The sequence below is a fragment of the Syngnathoides biaculeatus genome, chromosome 12 (assembly GCF_019802595.1).
Source record: "Syngnathoides biaculeatus isolate LvHL_M chromosome 12, ASM1980259v1, whole genome shotgun sequence".
Classification (NCBI taxonomy): Eukaryota; Metazoa; Chordata; class Actinopteri; order Syngnathiformes; family Syngnathidae; genus Syngnathoides; species Syngnathoides biaculeatus.
In genome coordinates, this window is record NC_084651.1 from 26,375,290 (window position 1) to 26,399,702 (window position 24,413).

Genomic DNA, 24,413 nt, shown 5'->3' on the forward strand with positions numbered 1-24,413 from the left:
AAAGACCCCAGACTGTTGAACAACTGAAGTTGTACATGAAACGAAAATGGGAACGAATTCCTCCTACAAAGCCTCAACAGTTAGTGTGTTCAGTTCGCAAATGCTTGAGTGTCGTGAAAAAGGAAAGGTGATGTAGCAGTGGTAAAAATGCTGCTGCTCTTCAGGAACATGTTGCAGGAAGACATTAAATTCAAATTGAGTGAAAATTTGCCACAAAAAAGGTTAAGTTGGAACATTAAATATCTCATCTTTGTAGTGTATTTAATCAAATGTAAGTCATAAAGGATTTTGAAATCATGATTTATTCTGTTTTTGTTTACATTTTGCACAATGTCCCAACGTCATTGGAATTGGGGTTTGTATAATCTGATTATTTTTTGTTGAAATTGGTCCTTAAGAAATATTTTCTTCAGTACCCCCACAAAAAAACCCTCAAAATACAAATTACACACAGTCTTATAAAGTACGTTGCTGTTCGGCCAGATATGTTTTTGTCTTGCACTGTCATCACAACAGCCTTCCATATTTTTTAGTTAAGTTTGGGAAAGAAAAAATGCCAACACACAAACCCAAGATTTGCCCAGAGGTCTTGGGTGAATATGGTGATGTAAACTCTTTAATTAAACTTATGTTTTTGTTTTTAACAGTTTATGCACCTTAACAGCATATTTTTCCCTTGAATTTTGTTCTAACACTTTAACTGTATGTGAATACATTTGGTTTTGTTATCATTTTTTTTCCCCAAATAAGTATGGTTACGCATTATATCTTGGAGGCTATCGTAATGAATACATTACGAAGCAACATCACCCCAACTGCCTGAACCAACATGCCACTCCCCATTTATTTATTTTTTGGGTAAATTCTTTCAGGTACTTTGGTCCAGATGAACAACGGCTATTGTTTTTTTTCTCTGTATCCCACAGGCCCATATGACAATAGGACCGTGTATGAAACTTTGGACATCGGCTGGCAGCTGCTCCGAATCTTCCCTAAGGAAATGCTCAAGAGGATTCCTCAGAGCACATTAGCTGAGTTTTATCCCAGGGAGTCTGCTGCTCGTCACTGAGGCACCAATAGGATTTGGTGGTTCTTTGCCCTCTCATCTTAAAACCATCCTCCTCTCTTTATCATGCCAGCAGTCTCAGCGCTTTAGCTTATGGCATGGAGGTGAATATTGTTGTGCATTCCTGATCCCAAAGCGTACATCCTTTCCCCCAATCTCACCTCCAATGGAATCCATGTACCTAAAATACTCTTCTGTTGCGCCATGAGATCAGTTGTAATTTGTTGTTGTACTGTAGTGTAGCGCTGTCCAAAACATGTGGTGTGTATACAAAGTATCCGTGGTTGTATTGTGCTGTACTGCAAAGAAATGTGATCATATCTTATAAGTCAGGCCCTTTTTACGTTAGTGCTGGAAACTAAATTCTGTCAAACATCACAACAAAGCATTTCTAAGTGAAGAAAGTTCCATATGTGGTATAAACTGAAATAGTATGCTTGTGTTCAGCGTTAAATCATCACTGAAATGAACACTCAAACCCACACTCTGAACAATGTTCACGTAAGGCAGGTGGTGGTCATGCTGTACTTCACTTTTTTTGGTCCCACGTATGAACTATATCACAGATGCTTACATTATTTGTGCTTCTTGTCTCATGAATATATTGAACATTCCCATTTATCCAGCTTGTTATTCAATCATAGTTTCTTGATTTTGTGAATAGAAATAAATTAAATTATGAGTATAGTTTATTTTTACCATGCTTTACTAATCTGTGGAACTTTGCTTAGCATCTTCATGCCATTAGTACCTTAATCTTCCAGTGACAGCTAATAAGCTCCATGTAAAATGAATGAAAGCCAAACTTCGATGTGTTATAGTATTTGAGTTGTTTGCTTGCGTGTGACAAAGTGAACTTTGAACTGCTGATTGACAGTTTGATCATGACTTCCACTTCCTGTTACAAATCATTAAAGACACCATGGCTTCCGACGAGTTTGCCTAAAAGAACAGAATTGATGAATTGACAAAGGTAAGTCTACTTGACACGTGACAACCGGCTTGAAGAGTTATCAGAGAACATACAGTAAAGAAAATAAGTATTTGAACATGCTGCTATATTTCAAGTTCTCCCATTTTGAAATCATGGAAGGGTCTGAAATTTTCAACGTAGGTGCATGTCCACTGTGAGAGAGATAATCTAAGAAGAAAAATCCAGAAATCACAATGTATCATTTTTTTTTTAACAATTTATTTGTATGATACAACTGCAAATAAGTATTTGAACACCTGAGAAAACCAATATCAATATTTGGTACAGTAGCCTTTATTTGCAATTACAGAGGTCAAACGTTTCCTGTAGTTTTTCACCAAGTATGCACACACTTTTTTTTGCACACAATTTTGGCTCACTCCTCCACACAGATCTTCTCTAGATCAGACAGGTTTCTGGGCTGTTGCTGAGAAATAGAGTTTCAGCTCCCTCCAAAGATTTTCTATTGGGTTTAGGCCTGGAGACTACCCACCCACGCCTTGATATGCTTCTTATGGAGCCACTCCTTGGTTTTCCTGGCTGTGTGCTTCAGGTCATTGTCATGTTGAAAGACCCAGCTACGACTCATCTTCAATACTCTGACTGAGGGAAAGAGGTTGTTCCCCAAAATCTCACAATACATGGCTGCGTTCATCCTCTCCTTAATACAGTGCAGTCCTGTCCCATGTGCAGAAAAAGACCCCCAGAGCCTGATGTGTAGTTTACCATGGAGTGGATCGTAAGAGAAATGGAGTAAGGGTCATTTTCAAGGAAGAATGTCTTAGAGGTGAAAAGAGTATCAGATTGAGTGATGAGGCAGAAATTTGAAATTGAGGGTGTTATGTATAATGTGGTTAGCGGCCCCACAGGTAGGATGTGACATAGAGTTGAAAGAGAAATTTTGGAAGGAACTAGACAAAGTAGTCCTGACCATCTCAGATAGGGGGGGGGGGGAAGACTCAGGACAAAAGTATCTGCGAGCAACAGTATGGTTTCATGCCTAGAAACAGAGATATATTATTTGCCTTGAGGATGCTCGTGGAAAAGTACAGAGAAGGTCAGAAGGAGCTACATTGTGTCTTTGTAGACCTATAAAAACCCGATGAAAGAGTACCAAGAAAGGAACTGTGGTACTGCATGCGCAAGTCTGGTGTGGCGTGTGTGGAAATAGCACAGGACATGTATGAGGGCAGCAGAACACCGGTGAGGTGTGCCATTGGTGTGACAGAAGAATTTAAGGTGGAGGTAGGACTGCATCAGGTATTCACGCTAAGCCCCTTCCTGTTTGCGGTAGTATTGGATAGCCTGACAGACAAGGTTAGACTGGAATCCCCTTGGACTATGATGTTCGCAGCTATTGTGATCTGCAGTGAAAGCACGGAGCAGGCGGAGGAAAAATTAGAAAGATGGAGGAACGCATTGGAAACGAGAGGAATGAAGATTAGCCTAAGTAAAACAGAATATATGTGCATGAATGTGAGGGGAGGAGGAGTGAAGCTTTGGGTCAACAATACAGAGCAATAGAGTGTGGTAAAGAAGTGAAGAAATGGGTCCAGGCAGGGTGGAACAGTTGGTGGAAGATGTCTGGTGTTCTATGCGACAGAAGAGTCTCCGCCAGGATGAAGGGCAAAGGTTATAAAATAATAGTGAGGGCGGCCATGATGTACAGATTAGAGACGGTGGCACTGAAGAAACAACAGGAAGCAGAACTGGAGGTAGCATAAATGAAGATGCTGAGGTTCTCGCCTGGAGTGAGCAGTTTGGATAGGATTAGAAATTAGTTCATTAGAGGGACAGCCAAAGTTGTATGTTTTGGTGACAAGGTTAGAGAGAGCAGACTTCGATGGTTTGTACATGTTTAGAGGCGAGAGAGTGTGTATACTGGTAGATGGGTGCTGAAGATGGAGCTGCCAGGCAAAAGAGCGAGAGAAAGACCAAAGAAAAGATGGGTGGATGTTGTTAGAGAGGACATGAGGACAGTGGGTGTTAGAGAGGAAGATGCACGAGATAACCTTAGATGGAAAAAGATGGCACGCTGTAGCAACCCCTAACGGGACAAGCCGAAAGGAAAAGAAGAAGACTCTCCGCTGCACACGCCTGCGCAGTCCCCTCTTACTCTCACATTGATGCACACGCCTACACGCATCGATCTTGTAACTATATATATTATTACTATTGCTACGTGTTAGCAAAGGTTAGTAGCATGTTGCAATTTATGAACATTTGGTTTTTGTCCTCATTGGAGAAATGGAACAACGTAAACATGAAAGAACCTCAAAACTTGAAAGTTTGGTTACCGATGACAACTGACACTTCTTCTTCTTTTCCTTTCGGCTTGTCCCGTTAGGGGTCGCCACAGCGTGTCATCTTTTTCCATCTTACCCTATCTCCTGCATCTTCCTCTCTAACCCCGACTACCCTCATGTCTTCCCTCACCACATCCATAAACCTTCTCTTTGGTCTTCCTCTCGCTCTTTTGCCTGGCAGCTCCATCCTCAGCACCCTTCCACCAATATACTCACTCTCTCGCCTCTGAACATGTCCAAACCATCGAAGTCTGCTCTCTCGAACCTTGTCTCCAAAACATCCAACTTTGGCTGTCCCTCTAATGAGCTCATTTCTAATCCTACCCAACCTGGTCACTCCGAGCGAGAACCTCAACATCTTCATTTCTGCCACCTCAAGTTCTGCTTCCTGTTGTTTCTTCAGTGCCACTGTCTGTAATCCATACATCTAAAAAGAAAAATCCAGAAATCACAATGTATGATTTTGATATTATGATGATATTATGATGACTCTCTAATCCGTACATCATGGCCGGCCTCACCCTAAATATTTGAAGTCGTCCACCCTCGCTATCTCTTCTCCCTGTAGCCTCACTCTTCCCCCTCTACTTTTCTCATTCACGCACATATATTCTGTTTTACTTAGGCTAATCTTTATTCCTTTCCTTTCCAGTGCATGTCTCCATCTTTCTAATTGTTCCTCTGCATGCTTCCTGCTTTCACTGCATATCACAATATCATCTGCGAACATCATGGTCCAAGGGGATTCCAGTCTAACCTCATCTGTCAGCCTATCCATTACCACTGCAAACAGGAAGGGGGTCAGAGCTGATCCCTGATGCAGTCCCACCTCCACCTTAAATTCTTCTGTCACACCAACGGCACACCTCACCATTGTTCTACTGCCATCATACATGTCCTGTACTATTTTAACGTACTCTGCCACGCCAGACTTACGCATGCAGTACCACAGTTCCTCTCTTGGTACTCTGTCATAGGCTTTCTCTAGATCCACAAAGACACAATGTAGCTCCTTCCGACCTTCTCTGTACTTTTCCACTAGCATCCGCATGAAACCATACTGTTGTTTGCAGATACTTCTGTCCTGAGTCTTGCCTCCATTACTCTTTCCCATAACTTCATTGTGTGGCTCATCAACTTTATTCCTCTATAATTCCCACAGCTCTGAAGATCGCATTTGTTCTTAAAAATGGGAACTAGAACACTTTTCCTCGATTCTTCAGGCATCTTTTCGCCCGCTAGTATTCTGTTGAATAAGTTGGTCAAAAACGCCACAGCCATCTCTCCAAATTGCTTCCATACCTCTACCGGTATGTCATCAGGACCAACTGCCTTTCCATTTTTCATCCTTTGTAGTGCCTTTCTGACTTCCCCCTTACTAACCATTGCCACTTCCTGGTCTTTCACACTTGACTCTTCAACTCTTCCTTCTCTCTCATTTTCTTCATTCATCAACTTCTCAAAGTATATTTCCATCTATTTAGCACACTACTGGCACCAGTCAACACATTTCCATCTCTATCCTTAATCACCCTTACCTGCTGCACATCCTTCCCATCTCCATTCCTCTGTCTGGCCAACCTGTAGAGATCTTTTTCTCCTTCTTTCGTGTCCAACCTGGTGTACATGTTTTCATATGTCTCTTGTTTTGCTAACTCTACCTTTGCCCTACGATGCGGAGGGACACAAAACGTAATTCCACAAAAATTAATCAATTCCAGAAACTATAAATCCAAAACAAACATTAACAACTTTCAATTTTTCGTGAAGTACCAGTCCAGGGATGTTTGCCGTGACCGGCTTTTAATAATCTTGCGGAAATGTGCAAGGTGAACATCATTGAAGTAAGCAATCGCCCGATAAATTCGGAAATGTCATGGAGCTGCTCCCCTTTGTCGTGTGTTGCATCGCCTCCAGCCTTGAGCTTCTCAGTCAAAAAATCTTCGTGGTGAAACAACTCATCGATGCCCTCCTTACCCTTTCCTCGCGAAACAATTTCCTGAACTTCAGGTTCAACCTCCACTTCGAACGTCTCAAGTTGAGGAGCAGCAGCATGATGGCACTGCACATGAATTTCTTGCAGCCCATGGTGGATAAAGATGAATAAATCCCCAAGAAAGTTCTCGAATGTGCACGACCATATGACAATGGATTTGGTAATTAACATACAGAAAGTGCATCACAGGTAAAGATTGGCGTCACCACCCCCCCAAAAAAAAAAAAAAATTGACGAGGCTCTGAGCCAATGGAGGGATATGATGCAAGGAAGATGCTACGTGCTAGCCAATAGGGGAATCTGCTGTATTGGACCACACATACAAAGAGACGGGATGTGCATCATGGCTATAGCGTGACATCCCTTCTAGCCAATGTGATGCCAGGAAAGTGCTCCAGCAATGGCCAATGGGAGAGCAGCTCTATCATGCTGCTTTCAAACCAAGATACAGTACAAGATGTTTACGTTCGGTCCAGTGCCATTTTTTTTTCCTTTCGTAACCTGAATCTTTCATTAGGAGAGACTTTCGTGAATAGAAATAACATTGTATTATCTTCCTACATGTGAATGTTTGTGTATTCTTGTTATGTCCGATAGATAAGGTGAAGACTATTATCAATGTTGAGACTCTAGGCTACACCGCGCCAAGATCCTCCTCCTATCCCCCTTCGCCTGAAACTACTGCCCACCAAGATGTGAAAGGCCTCTCCTCCAACCATAAAGAATCTGTGAGTCTGACTATCGGTCATTATTTGAGTTATTTCCCGAATAAGTTAGACCCTTATGGAGATAAAGCATTTTTCATCCCTGTAATTATCAGACAGGATATGGAATAAAAATGTAGAGCTTCAAACTCAGTGAGGATAAAATGTCTGCACTTATCTCTGGGAGACTAGCTCTTTTTAATATCATGTCACTGGGTAATAATCCATCTATTCATTTTCTCAGCTGCTTATCCTCACAAGGGTCGCGGGGAGTGCTGGAGGGTATCCCAGCTATCAACGGGCAGGAGGCGTGGGATACACCCTGAACTGGTTGCCAGCCAATCGCAGGGCACATCGAGACAAATAGCCACACTCACAATCACTCCTAGGGGAAATTTAGAGTGTCCAATTAATGCATGTTTTTTGGGATATGGGAGGAAACCGGAGTGCCCAGAGAATACCCATGAAGGAATGGGGAGAACATGCAAACTCCACAAAGGTTGAGCCCGGGACCTTAGAACTGTGATTGCGAGTGCAGCTCTTTGTCTCTATGTCCCGTGCCATTGGCTGGCAACCAGTTCAAGGTGTACCCTGCATCCTGCCCGTTGACAGCTTGGATAGGCTCCACCACTCCTGCGACTATTGTGAGGATAAGCGGCTAGGAAAATGGATGTATGGATAGATGGTATTGGTGTTTTTAAGTCATTATTTCAGTGTAAATAAATTATACTCGGTGATTTTAGCGCATTTGAATATCTGTTTTTTAATTTAAAGTGACCCAAAGATTATTTTTTTAATAATTTATAGACCTCCAAGATACAATTGAAAATTTTGGGAGGATTTTTCTGAACTGCAGTCTATTTTTACTGAGTTCAGCTATTTCTTTCATCACAGTAGACTTTAACATTCATGTTGACATTTACGTGGAAAAAATATCCAAAGAACTTTTTGCCATTCTAGACAAATTTTACCTCACAATCTGCTTGCTGTGGTTCAAACCCCCAACCCGCCCGCCCAAATCAGATGGCTCCAGAACTCGTTGGAGTTGATAAATGCAATGAGTTAGCCCGTTATTTTTGTGAAAAAATACTGTCCATCAGGTTAAATATCGCCACAAATTAGCAAAATGATACTACATCTGAAGCCACGCAGGGTAAACTATATGCCATGTAAGAATTGATAGAAAAGTAAGTTTCTTTCGGCTTGTCCCTTACGGGGTCGCCACAGCGTATCATCTCAGATGAACGCACATGTATGTCTGGCACAATTTTTACGCCGGATGCCCTTCCCGACGCAACCCTTCTCAGGGAGTGGAGGCCCCTGTGGGAATTTGATAGAGCTAACCACAAAACTGTAGAGAAAACTGTTCAGAAGCTGAAACCATCAACAAGCTGTCTTGACTAAATACCATCTGACTTTTTAAAAAATTTTGTGAAAACAGTGCTAGCTGATTTGCAGCAAATAATCAATTGCTCACTTCAATTCGTCGAGTTTCCTAAAACTCTTAAAGTACCTGCCATAAAGCCTCTTCTAAAAAACAGCATGAGACACTTCCGTGTTAGCAAGCTAGAGACCCATTTCTAATCTCCCTTTCAAAAACAAGATTGTGGAGCAAGTTATTTTTAATCATTTCAGCAATTTCTTGAATTTACTGGAATTTTTGTCAAATTTCAATCAGGTTTCAAAACTCATCACAGTACAGAATCTGCTCTTATCAAAGTGCTAAATGATATAAGATTGAATACTGACTCAGGAAAGGTGACAATTTTGGTCTTGTTGGATCTCAGTGCCTCTTTTGATACTGCAAAACTGGTTGGAAACCTGGGTAGGACTAATGAAACGGTCCTTAAATGATTCAGGTTTTATCTGGAGAAAAGGAGTTATTTTGGGCTCAATAATTCTACTAGTCTATTACGGGAACCGCAAATGGGTAAAGGAACTCTGTACAAGTTTTACACAATGTGGGATGTTTACACACTTATCTCGTACCTGTTCTCAATGAAGAAGATTTTACATCTTGCATGATTTTATCAGGAATAGTTCATATAAATTGAAATGTCTCGTGTTCTTTGTTCTTGCTGCTTTGGTGTTCTTTGTTCTGTATGTCGTACCAGGGCACCACCGCCTGCTGGAGAAAATTCCTTGGGTGTTTTGTTACACACTTGGCTGAATAAAGCTAATTCTGATTCTGATCTCAACAAATGGAAATGACCTATAGAGTCCCTCAAAGCTCAATTCTTGGACCCCTCCTGTTTAGCCTTTATATGCTACCCTTGGGTCAAATTCTTTAGAACCTTCGGCGATGATAGCTATCCAGATGACACGCAGTTGTATTTATCAGTGTCTCCAGATGACTTCAGTTCAGTACAGTTCAGATATTGTGCCACTGTTTAAAGCAGATAAATAACTGGATGAGCCAAAATTTCCTTCAACTAAACCACAACAAAATTGAGATAATAGATTTTGCCAATAAAGACAAAAAAAGATTTATGGTCGTAAATATGTGGACTCACTATCTTTAAGATAGGTAGATCGACTCGTAAATTGCGAGCTTCGCCTTTCGACTTAGTTCCCTCTTTACCACAACGGACCGATACAAAGTCCGCATCACTGCAGATGCTGCACCGATCCATCTTTCGATCTCCCGCTCCATTCTTCCCTCACTCGTGAACCAAACACCAAGATACTTGAACTCCTCCACCCAAGAATTCCATGAGGTATTTAGCCAAAAAGACTCATCACAGTGGCGATGAAAAAACTCTGTTTGTGTCTTGCCAGCATAACTCACCGGGGGTATGCCGTGCTTCCACTTTGTCTGATGATGACTTAAACTACATAAAACGAAAGCTGTATTCAAACAAAGACAAGGTAAAACAAGATTCCATTTTAATCTTGTATATGGACATTCAGCAATGCAAGGGCAGGAACGTAACTGATGGAAACAAAAAGAAAGCCAGGGATGTACCTGTCAAATACAGTGAAGAAAATAAGTATTTGAACACCCAAGTTCTCCCACTTGTCCACTGTGAGCGAGATAATCTCAAAAGAAAAATCCAGAAATCTAATTACAAGCGACGTTCTCCACCAGTAGAAAACATGAGGGGGCTACCCAACGACTTAAATAGCTTTCCCTGCAGATTTGAAATAGACACTTCCACACCACACACCCACCAGGCAGCACCACAAGCCGTATCATCTTCCACTTCATCGTTTAACATCCATGAAAGTGACATTAGACAGGTCTTTAAATGACAACAGATCAACAAAGCGCCCAGACACATCACAGTCTGGTTTGGGGTTGCCACAAAAAAGGACAAACTCAGACTGCAACAGACAATCAAAACCACTGAATGGATTGTCGGCACCACAGGGTGGGTAACCACTGTTGAGGACTTGCACGCAACACGAACTAGGTCCAGAGCAGTCAGGATCCTTTCGGATCCTCCACATCCTGGCCACCAGCTCAACCATTGGGGAAGGGCTATAGATCAATGCAAGTCAAAAGTAGCAGGTATTCAAACAGCTTTTTCCCTCTGGCAAACAAGTCATTAAATTCTTCATCAGCGAACCTACTATCTTTCTGCCTTGTGCCGTGGTAGGACACCTACTCACATCATGCTGGTCCAATCAGTGTTAATAATATATTTTGTAGCCTACCGCACAATTTGTCACTTTAAACTGCTCCCTTTGCACAATTGTCATTGCGCTGGTCTATAAGGGGAACTGCGAATGGGTAAAGGCACTTTGTACAAACTTAACACAATGTGGGACGTTAACAAACTTATCTCTTACCTCTTCTAAATGAAGACGATTTTACATATTGCACATCTTATAAGGAACAGTTCCTATAAACAGAATTGTCCCTTGTTCTTTGTCCTTGTCCTTTGTTCTGAATGTCGTACCAGGGCAGCGCCTACTGCCGGAGAAAAATTCCTTGTGTTTTTACACACTTGCCCATTAAAGCTAATTCTGATTCCGATTTAGGTCCTCAATACATGCAAGAAATGCTCATGGGATACAAACCCAGTAGGGCTCTGAGGTTGACTGACCATGGTCAGATTGTGAAGTGCAGAGTCCAAAGCAAACACGGTGAAGCAGCATTTAGTTATTGTGATGCAAAAAAAAAAAGAAAAAAGAAGTTGACAACAGAGGTAACGTCAGCCCTAAGTGTAAATTGTTTTTCAAATCCATATTAAAAACTCTTCTTTTTTTTCCTCTTTTGTTTTAGAGTTCTTCTGCTTTTCAGTGATATTTCTTGCACTAATAGCTGTTTCAGTTGTACTTTTTATTTTAAAATGTTTTTGGTATTTGAATGCATGTCATGTAATGCACATTGAATTACCTTGTGTATGAAATGCGCTGTACAAATTTACTTTGCAGCAATTATTTCATAATTTCCCTAATCAGGATGAGCGGTGTTAAAAAATTGATGGATATTTCCCTTAATTGTTGTAATAGTCATGCAATGATTTCACACTATTTGACTTTCTGTCCTGTTCATGTGTTTCATGAAAGCCTTTTTTCGGTAAAATCACCTATCAAATTTAGTGGGCAGGCAGGCCATGGGTCAGATAATCGTTAATTCAGCACTGTCAATGATTCTTTATTACACAACCACTGTCTGTGTTAACAGATATTTGAAGCAGGGTCATAAATTTAATTGTGAAAACTTATATAGTGTGTTTCATGCGGCTTCAGATTGTCATCTTCAGAGCTTCAAACCATTCAGCAATTTCACTTGTTGCTAACCCACACTAGACATGATGCTCTATAATAACAGTGATGTCAAAAGCCAGCTGCCCTGGCTCATGGAGACAACGGTGCCACTAGTTCTATTTTAGAGAGGCTTCATGCCCCACCAGTGATCAAATATTTTTAACCCACCCCAATTGTCCAAATCCAATGACACTTCTTGTTGGTGAACTTAATTCCTCTACATTTTCAAACACTCTTCTGTCAGTATTTGTGTCAGAGAGAGCAGAAAAAACTCAAGGGACATCAATAAATCCTCGGTTTGTCAAGCCGCATGCCCTGGGTCCATGGTTTGGGTATATAACCCTCCTGGGGCACTAGGACCCAAGAACACTATATCACCTCCCTTAAACATGCATGCAGAGTAACCCACTTCACTGTTGTACTTCTACCAAAACAATTTCTTAAAATAATAATAATAATACATGATTATGAACACTTTGAACATCGGAGAAAGTAAAAACTCAGTTGGTTTATTTCACCATCACAACATAGTGACAATTTTCTAGTTTTTGCAAATTGGTCAATAATTTGACTGAGAGTTAGCTTTGGAAGTTGCAAATATGCATTTTTTTTTTTTTGTCACAACTTGGAGGAATTTAAGAAGAATCCTGCTTTGATTTGACGAGGGTTCATGTAGTTGTCAAAAAAATAATGAATAAGTCACTGGTAGGAAAAAGAATGAAAAGAGCATAAAATATTTGGATAACGTGCTTGAACATTCATGCAAGTGAACTGCTGTGGGTCCCAATTAAAACATTGAAATTTCTATGGAATCATTAATGAACAAAAAAAAACTATTTCATACTATCCTTTTTCATTTAATGTACTGTGACATTTAGCCTTCATCAGAGAATTCAAGAAGATATTTGGTTTCCAAACAACTTTCTATTAATAAATGTTCCATTTATGAACAAATGTATTATTCTGGTAATAGGCGAAATTAATATTGTGAGCATAGAACTAAGGTATTCCAACATAGTTAATAATGGCAAATAACTCTTCTATGAAAACATATTCATCTGTTTATGTTGTTCATCATCTCCAGATCAGCATTCAACACCATCATTCCCCAAGAGCTCATCCTCAAACTTGACTGGCTGGGACTCAACACTTCCCTGTGTCATGGCTGTTGCACTTGCTCTCTGCTTTGCCCCATTACCCCTCCCTGGCACCTATCACCACCCACCACCATTGACTCTCGACCAGGAGTGCCCAGACTTTTTTACCCCAAGATCTACTTTTCAAGCAGCAAGCCTCTCGCGATCGACTTTGGTGCATTGCCACGACTGCCGTGGAGAAAGCAAAAGAGAGACCATAAATAGGAGGCCAGCTTGCTAGAACACGCCTTTATGTGTGTGCAATCGACGTGTCTACCACACCTGAATCAAGTGACGAAGTGGATGAAAGGTTGTCTTTTTTTTTTTTTTTTTTTTTTTGCAGCAGGTCGTCACGTGATCAACACATTAAGCACCCCTGCTCTAGACCATAAATTCAGCTCATGCACTAATTGCACTGCAATTAGTCTAGTCCTTATTAGGCCTGCACTACACACTACACTGCATTGTATACATTGCCCAACATATAAATGTCTATAATTTAATGTGTATAGTTTAATTTACAATGTACATAATTTAGACAGAGCAGTTTATTTATTTATTTTTAAACCAGCACATTATAATTTTTTTTAAACTGTTTTATTGTGGTGGCATGGTGTATCAGCTGGAAAGCTTTGGCCTCACTGTTCTGAGGTCCCGGGTTCAATCCCAGACCCGCCTGTGTGGAGTTTGCATGTTGTCCCCGTGCCTGCGTCGGTTTTCTCCAGGCACCCCAGTTTCCTCCCACATCCCAAAAACATTCAACATTAATTGGACGTGCTAAATTGCCCGGAGTTGTTATTGTGAGTGCGGCTGTTTGTCTCTATGTGCCCTGCGATTGGCTGGCAACTAGTTCTGGGTGTACCTTGCCTCCTGTCTGTTGAAAGCTGGGATAGGCTGCAGCACTCCGTGACCATCGTGAGGATAAGTGGCTGAGAAAATGAATTGATGGATAAATATATGAACATCCCTCCATCCATTTTCTTCTGCTTTATCTAGGACTTCAATTATGTTTGATAACTGCAATGACTGAAACATCAATTTCTCATTCTTGTGCAGTTTGCTGAAGTTCATTGGCCATGGTTGTCAAGAGAGCAAGTGGTGGTCCATCCTCCTCCTCCTCAACACTTCCACTTATTCTTTTTCAGCGCTAAAGAGCCACACAGCTAGTGTTGAACAATTATGTAACTTTGACAAGTTGAATGCGTTTTGTGCTGTACAGGACACATGGCAAGGAGCAGATTGATTGACTGGTCTCCATCCCCTACCCAATCGGGTTGCTGAAAACAATGCGTTGCCCTTAGAGAATCAGGATACAGCACACAATGCATAGTTATACGCTGTTAAAAAAAAGCCTGCTACATTGTAAAAAATTACATACCCCCCAAAAAATCCATATAACAGCAAGGCCACGTGAAGTGAACCTACACAAAGAGTAGCTATGGAGAGTTTTCAGACCCTCTTAAATTTTTCCCTCTGTTATATTCCTGCAATTTCTGAAAATCATTTGTTCATTTTTTCCCTCATTAAAGTCAACATAGCACCCCATATAACCCTCCATTTCTTCCAATCATCCTTGAGATGGTTCTACACCTTCACTGGAGTCCAGCTGTGTTGATTATACTCACTGGACTTGATTAGGAAAGCCAAGCACCTGTCTGTCTATGTAAAACCTTATACCTCACAGTGCGTGTCAGAGGAAATGGGAATCACGAGGTCAAAGGAAATGCCTGAAGAACTTGGAGACATAACGGCACACATCTGACCAAGGTTACAAAAAAACAACTCTGCAGTAGTTAAGGTTCCTTAGAGCGCATTAGCCTCCATAATTCTTAAATGGAAGATGTTTGCGATGACCAGAACCCTTCCAAGAACTGTCTTTCTGGCTAAACTAAGTAATCAGGGGAGAAGACCCTTGGTGAGAGAGGTAAAGAAGAACCCAAAGATGACTGTGGCTGAGTTTCGAAGATACAGTCGGGAGATGGGTGAAACCTTTACAAAATCAACCATCACTGCAGCCGTCCCTCCATCAGTTGGGGCTTTATGGCAGAAGTTGCTCGACGGAAGCCTCTCCCAAATGCAAGACACATGAAAGCATGTATGGAGTTTGTTTGACAATAAAAAACACCTAGAGACTCCAAGATGGTGAGATATGAGGTAGAAACTGTTGGCCTTAATTCTAAGTGGCACGTGTTGAGAAAACCAGGCACATCTCATCACCTGTTCAGTGCAGTCCCAGTGAAGCATGGTGGTGGCACCAATATGCTGTGGGGGTGTTTTCATTGGACAAGTCACACTACAATATTTATAGATATTGGAAATCACTGGGCACATAAAGCGTGCTGTGCATTTTGGAGAAGATTTGTGACTTTTAAGTGTCCCTTTATGGTCAAAAAATATGGTACAGCTCATAAGTATTTTAATACTGCATCCATTGTTAGTGGATTTTCATTATTCGTGGGGGCTAGGGGCGTAAGGACCATAACCCCCTCAAATAACGAGGGAATACTGTGTGTGTCCGTGTGTATAAGTGTATACAGTATATATAAAATACACCCATGATGAGAAACCTCAACTGACATAAATATCTCTCTGATACCGCCAAAATTAGGCGTGATTTTGTTTTCTTTCGCTTAAGTGTACCTAATATTATGACAGTGTGTGGTGTTGTAAATATGAGCCTGAGATGAGATTAATTACCTTTGAGTGTCAAAGAAGAAATTGATCATTTGTAAACAATCATCGATTGTAACACTAACAGATAATTAACTGGACTCATGTATGTTTATAATGCTGCAATGTGTTTTAATGTTACTAAGTATTGTGTACATCAGTGTACACAATATACAATACTTGTGCCATTGCATGTATTTAAAGGGTGACTGTCATTAAATTTTTAGTATGTTATTCATGAAAAAACGTCAGCCAATATGGGCCCATGCGTTTTGTCACCATAAAACATGATTTTGACATATACAGCTTTTTGTAATTCCCACCATGAAAATCCTCTCGAGGGATTTGTTTTCAAGAAGAAGCAGGAAGTGATGTAAAGGACAGAGGCGCCCTCAAGTGGACTCGTTTGTTTCCATTAGTTTTACCTCCGGGAAGGTAGCTCGTTGTTTCTTCGTGTTACCCAAAATGCCGGCTCGTTGCATTGCTGGTCATTGCTTGAACACTCGGGAGAATGGATTTACACTTCATAAATTTGCAAGAGACCCGGTTCATTGTGAAAAATTGATTGGACGAGTGCAGAGGACGAGTGCTTTGTGGGTTCCAAATCACAGGTAGGTGTGTATACAGCTACTAAAAAAATAATAGTTTGGAGCGGACTACGTAATCGGTCTCTCATAACATAACAAAAGATCTGCGTACGAAATATGTCAATGTGCACGTCGGACAGCGTCGAGCTGTTGTGTCGCTTCGCCAGCAAAGGCTGCGCTTCAGGCTCGGGGACGGCGGTGGCTCTGAAGAACCCAGTCAAGAATGCGTCACTCAGCTGCGTGCGCGCAGTAAAGCACCCCGGCTTGACGGTGTTGTTCATTGCGTACTGCGGCGGCTGTGAACAACCCCGTAAAGTAGCACAGCTCGGCTCCATTGTAAGCCACACCGGCTGAGGCACCGTGTTCGGCAGTCACGGCTTCTGCGAAGGCTGCGCGTCGGGCTTTGCGGACGGCGGGGGCTCTGAAGAACCCAGCAGAGAATGCCTCACTCAGCCGCGTGGGCGCAGTAAAGCGTCCCGGCTCGACGGTGTTGTTCATCGCGTACTGCGGCTCTGAACAAACCCCTAAAGCAGCACGGGTCGGCTCCATCATAAGCCACACCGGCCGGCTACGATGAGCTGCAATGGCTCATCTCCACCGCGGAAGTGGATCGGATAGGGATGCGGTTTGGCCGTGAACACATATCATATGAATATAGCTCTATTACAATTGTGTAATATTGCCCTGAGGGCTTGAAACAATCGTGTAATATTGCCCCTGTAACTTCACTCGGTTGTGTGGTATTTTCCTTTTCGAAAAAAGCTGCCGTGTCAGAAGGGACGTGTTCATCTCCTATAGTTAGGGTGCACCGTGTGTTTTCATTGGCGAATGTCCAGGTGCAGACACGTACAGAGGATGCAGCCAATATTGCGACCACTTGGATGTCGTAGAATGACACTTCTGCAACTTTGCGCATGGATGACGCGCTCTCCGCTCACTTTTACTTTTTCGTATAGACATTGAAGTGAAGAATGTTATATGTATTTTTCATTACAATATCTATTTTAGAATGTTTATAGGGATGACACTTGGGCTTTAAGCAGAGGCCACTATTTGATAAAAGTGTTTTGTGCTCCTTATGTTCAGTTTTATCGTATAACATAAGACAGTAATTTTCAACCACTGTGCCGCGGCACACTAGTGTGCCATGAGAGATCGTCAGGTGGGCCATGAGAAATTATCCAATATCACTTTTTTTTTAATTAACATTTATTAATAATTTTCTGCAAATATTATGTCATTGTCCAGTGTCCGTGCTGTAAAGGCTGGCAGAGTAATGTAATATTTGTCCGTGTGGCAACGCGTAGCTGATTGCCTCGTTCCTCCACGAGAATTGACCCCTCCGTGGATATTGCGCAATCCGCGTCACTGACCAATCAGAGGCCAGAGATCTGCATAAACCAAAGCCTGTTTTTGCTCCCGCCATTTTCTCAGACAACATTGCATGGTCCAGTATAGGTTTAGTAAGCGTTTTATCGCGTATTTGGGTTATTTAACAAAAAATATGGTTAAGAGGTGTAGTCACGGACTTTGTAATAGTGACGACAGGTATCCTGAAAGGCTAGTTGGTGGAGTTCGATTCGTACCCTTTCCAAAACCGAAGACCCAGTACGAAAAATGCCTTCAATGGATCAAACTTTGTGGAAGACCGCATCATCAACTAAATCCATCTAATATCAACCGGAACACATATGTTTGCACGAAGGTATGCCCTATATTTGATTTTCAATACATGTCTCGTATAAATGAATTTCAAGTTCTTCGCTAGCATAACACTGGTGCGTGTGAACGATTGACACACTTATTCTTTGTTGAGCGATATTTAGCGATGATCGGACTGCACAAACGTATCAATTTATTGCTGGCTCGCGGCCGAAGCTTAACCAGACTGTGTTTGCACGAAGATATGCCCTAAATTTGATTTTTAAAACACGTCTCGTATAAATGAGACGTTCTCCGCTAACATAACACCGCTACGTGTGAACAATTGACACATTTATTCTTTGTTGAGCGATATTTAGTGATGATCGGACTGCACAAACGTATTGATTTCTTGCTGGCTCGCGGCCGAAAGTTAACCAGACTGTCTTTGCACGAAGATATGCCCTAAATTTGATTTTTAATACACGTATAAATGAATGAGACGTTCTCCGCTAGCAGAACACCGCTACGTGTGAACGATTGACACACTTATTCTTTGTTGAGCGATATTTAGCGATGATCGGACTGCACAAACGTATCGATTTCTTGCTGGCTCGCGGCCGAAGCTTAACCAGACTGTGTTTGCACAAAGATATGCCCTAAATTTGATTTTTAATACACGTCTCGTATAAATGAATGAGACGTTCTCCGCTAGCATAACATTGCTACGTGTGAATGATTGAATGAAATCAGAAGCATGGCGTCTCTCTCAGTTAAGAATGTGTTGTATTTAGAATCTGTAATATATCGTTGATTTGAATGAAATCAGAAGCATGGAGTCTGTCTCAGTTCAGAATGTATTGTATTGTATTTGCCATTTTTACTGTTTGTCTTACGTCAGCGCACGTGACGTGACGTCACTTCAGGAGGCGAGGTTAAGTGCCCTGTACGGAGGGGTCAATTAGTGATGCACCTGAGAGGCCATGGTGACAGTCAAGGAGAAGTTTTTAAAAAGGACAACTGCAAACTCCGAACTGGGCCCTGGACAAGATTCTGACCCGGATGAAGGCCCTAGTATGAGTGGTGGGAAAAAGAAAGCAAAGACGGTGATCTCAAGGCAATATAGTGTAAGCTATCTTTCGTTTGGATTTACTTTCACTGGGGATGAGACGACACCTATTCCGTTACGCCTGGTGTGTGGCAAGAAGCTATCCAACAGCGCCATGGTGCCAAGCAAGCTTAAATGCCATCTCCAAACGACACACTCGTCGCTTCAAAACAAGCCGATAGACTATTTTGTTCGCCTGCGTGTAAACACAGAGAAACAGGCAACGTTGAGAAAAACCACAAAGGTAAATGAGAAAGCGCTCAAAGCTAATTACCTAGTCGCCGAACTTGTTGCTAAATCAAAAAAGCCGCACACTGTGGCAGAGACATTAATACTACCTGCCTGTAAAGCCATTGTCAACGAGATGCTCGGCCCTGATGCGGTTAAAGACATAGCTCAAGTCCCACTCCCTGATAACACAATTGCCAGGCGTATTGATGACATGTCTACAGACATCGAAAGCCATGTTTTGGAAAAGATACGCATCAGTAGGAAATTTGGGTTGCAAGTTGACGAGTCTACGGATAATAGTGGACATTCTCAGCTCTTGGCCAATGTGCGTTTTGTGGATGGAGATGCCATTAGAAAAAACTTCCTATTTTGCAAGGCACTGCCAGAAAAAAAAACAACTGGAAAGGAACTTTTTCGGGTCACATCGGAATATCTTGACCAGGGAGGACTTACGTGGGAAAACTGCACAAGTGTGTGCACTGATGGAGCTGCATCCATGGTCGGGCGCACCAAAGGCTTCGTGAGTAGAGTGAAGGAAAGAAACCCAGATCTGATTGTTACGCACTGTTTTTTGCACCATGAGGCCCTCGTTGCTAAGACTTTACCAGCAGAACTGGTTCCTGTGTTAGACGATGTGGTGCGCAGAGTGAATTTTGGAAAGACACGACCTCTGAAAAGCCGTATATCCGCATCTCTGTGTAAGGAAATGGGAGCGGAGCATAAAGCCTTATTGCTCCATACGGAGGTCCGATGTTTGTCGCGCGGTAAGGTGCTGACCCGTGTGTATGAGCTGCGAGAGGAACTTAAAATGTTTCTGACAAATGAGAGGTCTGATTACTCAAATCTGTTTGCAAGTGATGAGTGGTGCGCAAAGGTGGCATACCTGGCTGATATATTTCATCATCTTAATGAACTGAACACAAGGATGCAGGGCCGAAATGAAAACCTGCTTACAAGCGCAGATAAAATAAATGGATTCCGTTTAAAGGTGCACCTCTGGCAACAATATGTGCAACGTGCCAACCTGGAGATGTTCCCACTCACAGAAAAAGGGCAAAGCAACACTGCTGCACTGTCTGAGGTAATAGGTAAACATTTGAAAAGTCTTGAGGAGAAGTTGTCATTTTATTTCTCTTCAGCCTCCACTGAATGCTTTGATTGGGTTAGGGACCCATATAGCTCGGCATCAGTTGTTGGAAAGGACATGACTTTACAAGAGCAGGAGGAACTAACTGAACTGAAACAAGATCGTGGTTTAAAACTAAGATTTGATGATCTTCCTTTGGACAGTTTTTGGTTGACTGCTGCCAAGGAGTTCCCCATTCTGGCCAACAAAGCTGCTCTGACACTGCTCCCATTTTCCACAACATATCTGTGTGAGCTGAGCTTTTCAAGCCTAACTGCTATAAAAACTAAAAACAGAGAGAGACTGAGAGCTGTTGAAGAAGAGCTTCGTATGTGTCTTTCTTCTATTCCTGCCAGGATATCGGCTTTGTGTTCATCTAAACAGGCCCAGGTTTCACACTGACTGAGTAAAAATAAATTGAGAAATTATATTGTTATTAAATATACTATACAGAGTGTCATTTTGTAACATTTTTGGTTAGTGGTGTGCCACAAAATTTTTCCAATGTAAAAAAATGTGCCGTGGCTCAAAAAAGGTTGAAAAACACTGACATAAGACATTTTTTCCATACACTTAAGTGTAAAATGTTTACATGTATTTGTAGCTATGAGGAATTTTTTTTTTTTTTTTTTGCCTATTTCTTTATCCTTATTCTGCTGCAGTCAAGTGACAAAAATGAATTAGTCAGTGTGTGAGAAGTTAGCACATGCTTTAGAAGTTCCCGTGTGTATTATTGTACATATGAAAAGGAAGGTGGGAGCTTTGACTGCTTAATGTGGATTTTGCTTCGACAATGGATGACTGGCTTTGCATTTTTGCTTCGCCCAGTGATACAGGAATATGAAGGCCTGCAAAGGAGTCATGAAGCAGCTACTAAGGAGGTAAATGTCTCACAATATTACATTGTCTACCCAAATATGCCTCTTTATGCAGTTGTCAATAAAGCCCATCATCTTAATAATTTACATTGTATTAGTTTCCTTAAGATACCCTATTAACTGATGTTATGTTCTGACAGTTGAACAAAATGGAATGGCGTTTCAAATGACAAATTGGGAATATTGACAATGTGCTGTGCAAGGTAAAGATGCTGTGACTATACAGAAATTACCTCATAAACAGGAAGTAAGGAGCAACAACGTTGCAAAACTCTCATCTGTCCAGATAAATATAGAGCAATGTAATAGATGAGATTTTTTTTCCGGATACATTTTGTAGAATAATTTTGGTTAGGTCAAGAGCTTGAGCCTATCCCAGCTAGCATCAGGCAAGAGCCTGGGTACACCCTGAACTTGTCGCCAGCCACTTGAGGTGCACATCTAAACAATTGACCATTCACACTCATATTAACACCGATGGGAAATATAGAGTCTTCAATTAAAATACAATACATATTTTTGCAATGTGGAAAGAAACCAAAGTACCCGTAGAAAGCTGTCAGGTTCACCAATCAGACATTCATTAAACAGGACAAAAAAGGCAGCAAAGACACCAGTTCAAGTCTCACGAGTAGAGAGGAGAGGAACTGCCTCATACAATTCACCACTGCACTCTCTGATTATCTTCTCCTCAGCACCTCTATTTATTTATTTTTAAGATGCCCCTTATTTACATGGATGTTACAAAAAGGAGACGACAAGCAAAACAGTTTGAAACAAGGTGTACATGTTTGTTCATGTGCGTGTGCACATATTGAAGATTGCTGAATACATGTGTGGTCATCATTTCTTTAATAGTCAGCAGTTCTGATGATTAGATGTTTTTGTTCTTGCTATCTCCTGCGAGGAGGCTGCCACGTTATCTAGGGCAGAGCAAAGCATTTCTTTATTGGAAGCAGATGTATGATAATTATGATCACAATTATTCCTACATTTCCCCCCTGTTTAACCTACATTTGCTACCACATTTTCTAGAGCAGAGCAAATCATTCTTCATTGCAGACAGAGCAAAGAATTCTTCATTGCAGGCAAAGCATTCTTCTGGGACGCAGCCTCAGCGCACATGCACACAATTTGTCATAACATGTCATTATTCAAGCCGCTTATCCTCAAAAGAGTTGCAGGAAAGCTGGAGCCTATCCCAGCTAACTTCGGGTGAAAGCCGGACTACACCCTGAATTTGTCGCCAGTCAGTCAGAGGGCAGTTATCGACACCATCACTGAGCGGGAATCGATCCCACACTGCCCACACCAAAGGCAGACATGTGTACCACTACCCCCTCAGTGATTCTAGTTGCACACAAGCAAGAAAGCTGGTGTAAACAGGTTGTGCGCAAAACTAATAAAACCCTCCATGACAAAATCACTAACTTTCACTCAATGAAAAATGTTTCTCAGCTTGTATCAGGACTTGTCACTGTCACACCCCGAAAGCCACAACCCCACCGTGATTGGTAGGTTCACCAGCTCTGCACACATCACCGTAAAGTGCCATTCATATAAAACTTCAGGGCCACACCATCATTTGACTTTCATAGTAAGTAAGGTGGGGGCCGCAAAACATCATCTTGGTGGCCACAAATGGCCCGCGGACCACTAGTTTGAGACCACCAATGTATATTATCTTCTAATTCAGTTTTTTCTGCCATCACTGAGTTTCACTTTGAGGAGCATGTTTTGCACATCTTTTAGAACTGTTAAATCAAGAGGAGGGTTGGGGGCTTGTGATCGTGTCACTATGTGTGTGCCATATTTTCCTGTTGCTGCCTCCTTGGCGCTTTTATCAGCGAATGTATTTCCCAGGGAGACAGCATTTTTTTTTCTTTTTATTTTTTTTTTCAAGATTTTATTACAGCTCTCTTTCTGCCTCACTTTCTTTAGCCTGTTTTAAACTGTTGTAGCTGGTTTTAATATAGCCACTGCTTGCATTACTTCAGCTGACTCTCCTGCCTTTCTCTTTCTTGCCTATGCTAACCAACCTCTCGCCATCCCAAGATGTAAGTCTTAATCTTGGCTTTTCCTTGCTTCCCTGTAACACTTGCCATCAATCGTTCTACCAACCTGCTGCATTCTTCAACTGTTAATTTTCCATTAAAACCACGTTTTCTTTTCCATTTTTTAAGAAACATCATGCTGCCCGGTAAACATTGTTCCATACATTTTAAATCGCTCTCAAGGGCAGACTTACTGTTCCCGCTCCCCATTATGTTTTTTTACATTTGTCCCGTACAGACTACTTGTCCTTTTTGGGACCCATGTCCTAATCCACTACCTTGTGTACTTCACCGGAGCACGGACTTCTGTTAGCACCGTTAGGTTTTGTAAGTTACTGTTAATGTTGAAATGATGGATTCTCAGAGGTACAGAAGTAGCAGGTACAGATACACAGGCAAAGAATGCCGGCTTGCAATTTTCAGTTGAAAATAATGGATATTCCTACAGCAGCTCAGAAAATGGATAGATGGCTATAATAATGTTAATAATTTTACATATACCTATAAATCACACCTCTGGATGAACTATGAAAAAAAATCGTGACTTATTGTCCAAAAAATATGGTACGTACCTCAGTTTCGTCTGAGATATTTTGCTATTGCTTTGTTTTCTGACCAGAGAAGTCATGCTCAAGAAACTTGGAATTGTGCCCAAATACAAATTCATTCCCATCCGCTTCTTTTTGATGCTCTGGTGTTGAAGGGCCCTTCAGGATAATTCACACGAAGCTGTCTCTGACACTTTACAGCACAGGTGTCAAACTCAAGGCCCGGGGGCCAGATCCAGGCGCCACCTGATTTTATGTGGCCCGCGAAGGTAAATCATACGTCAACCTCCATGATTCTTGTTCAAATCGGTACACAAATTTAAAATTGTCATATCGTAAATGATAACATTGAGATATAGCAAGCTTTTTTTTTCATCTTACCAAACATAAATAAAACACAATTACCCTTGATTTCTGACCTCAAAACTAGTTCAGAAATTTAATGTGCAAACATGATGAGGTGGATAATGATTTCTATATTTTTCAGTCATAATGGCCCTCTGAGGGAAACCGGAACGACAATGTGGCCCGAAATAAAAATAAGTTTGACACCCCTGCTTTACAGGGTAGGTGTTAATTTCCTTATGACCCAACAGAGAGGTGTAAGGTGACTTGAAAGAGTAGCTTAGTGGTGATGGGCATGGCTGTTCTTCTGAGGGTACTGAATCATTTG

At 41.5% G+C, this 24,413-nt stretch overlaps 1 protein-coding gene and 1 long non-coding RNA gene across 2 annotated transcripts in view; both read left to right on the forward strand.

Moving 5' to 3' along the window:
• atp6v1ba (ATPase, H+ transporting, lysosomal, V1 subunit B, member a) overlaps window positions 1–2,002 on the forward strand; it is a 103,584-nt gene extending 101,582 nt beyond the window's left edge. Inside the window, exon 14 of the mRNA XM_061836797.1 lies at window positions 927–2,002. Coding sequence (XP_061692781.1) covers window positions 927–1,069 — 143 coding nt within the window. The 3' untranslated portion in view covers window positions 1,070–2,002. The remainder of the gene's footprint in view (window positions 1–926) is intronic.
• Window positions 2,003–17,595: 15,593 nt separating this feature from the next.
• LOC133509920 (uncharacterized) overlaps window positions 17,596–24,413 on the forward strand; it is a 54,447-nt gene continuing 47,629 nt past the window's right edge. Inside the window, exons 1-2 of the long non-coding RNA XR_009797470.1 lie at window positions 17,596–17,859; window positions 21,089–21,141. This is a non-coding gene — a long non-coding RNA (uncharacterized LOC133509920). The remainder of the gene's footprint in view (window positions 17,860–21,088; window positions 21,142–24,413) is intronic.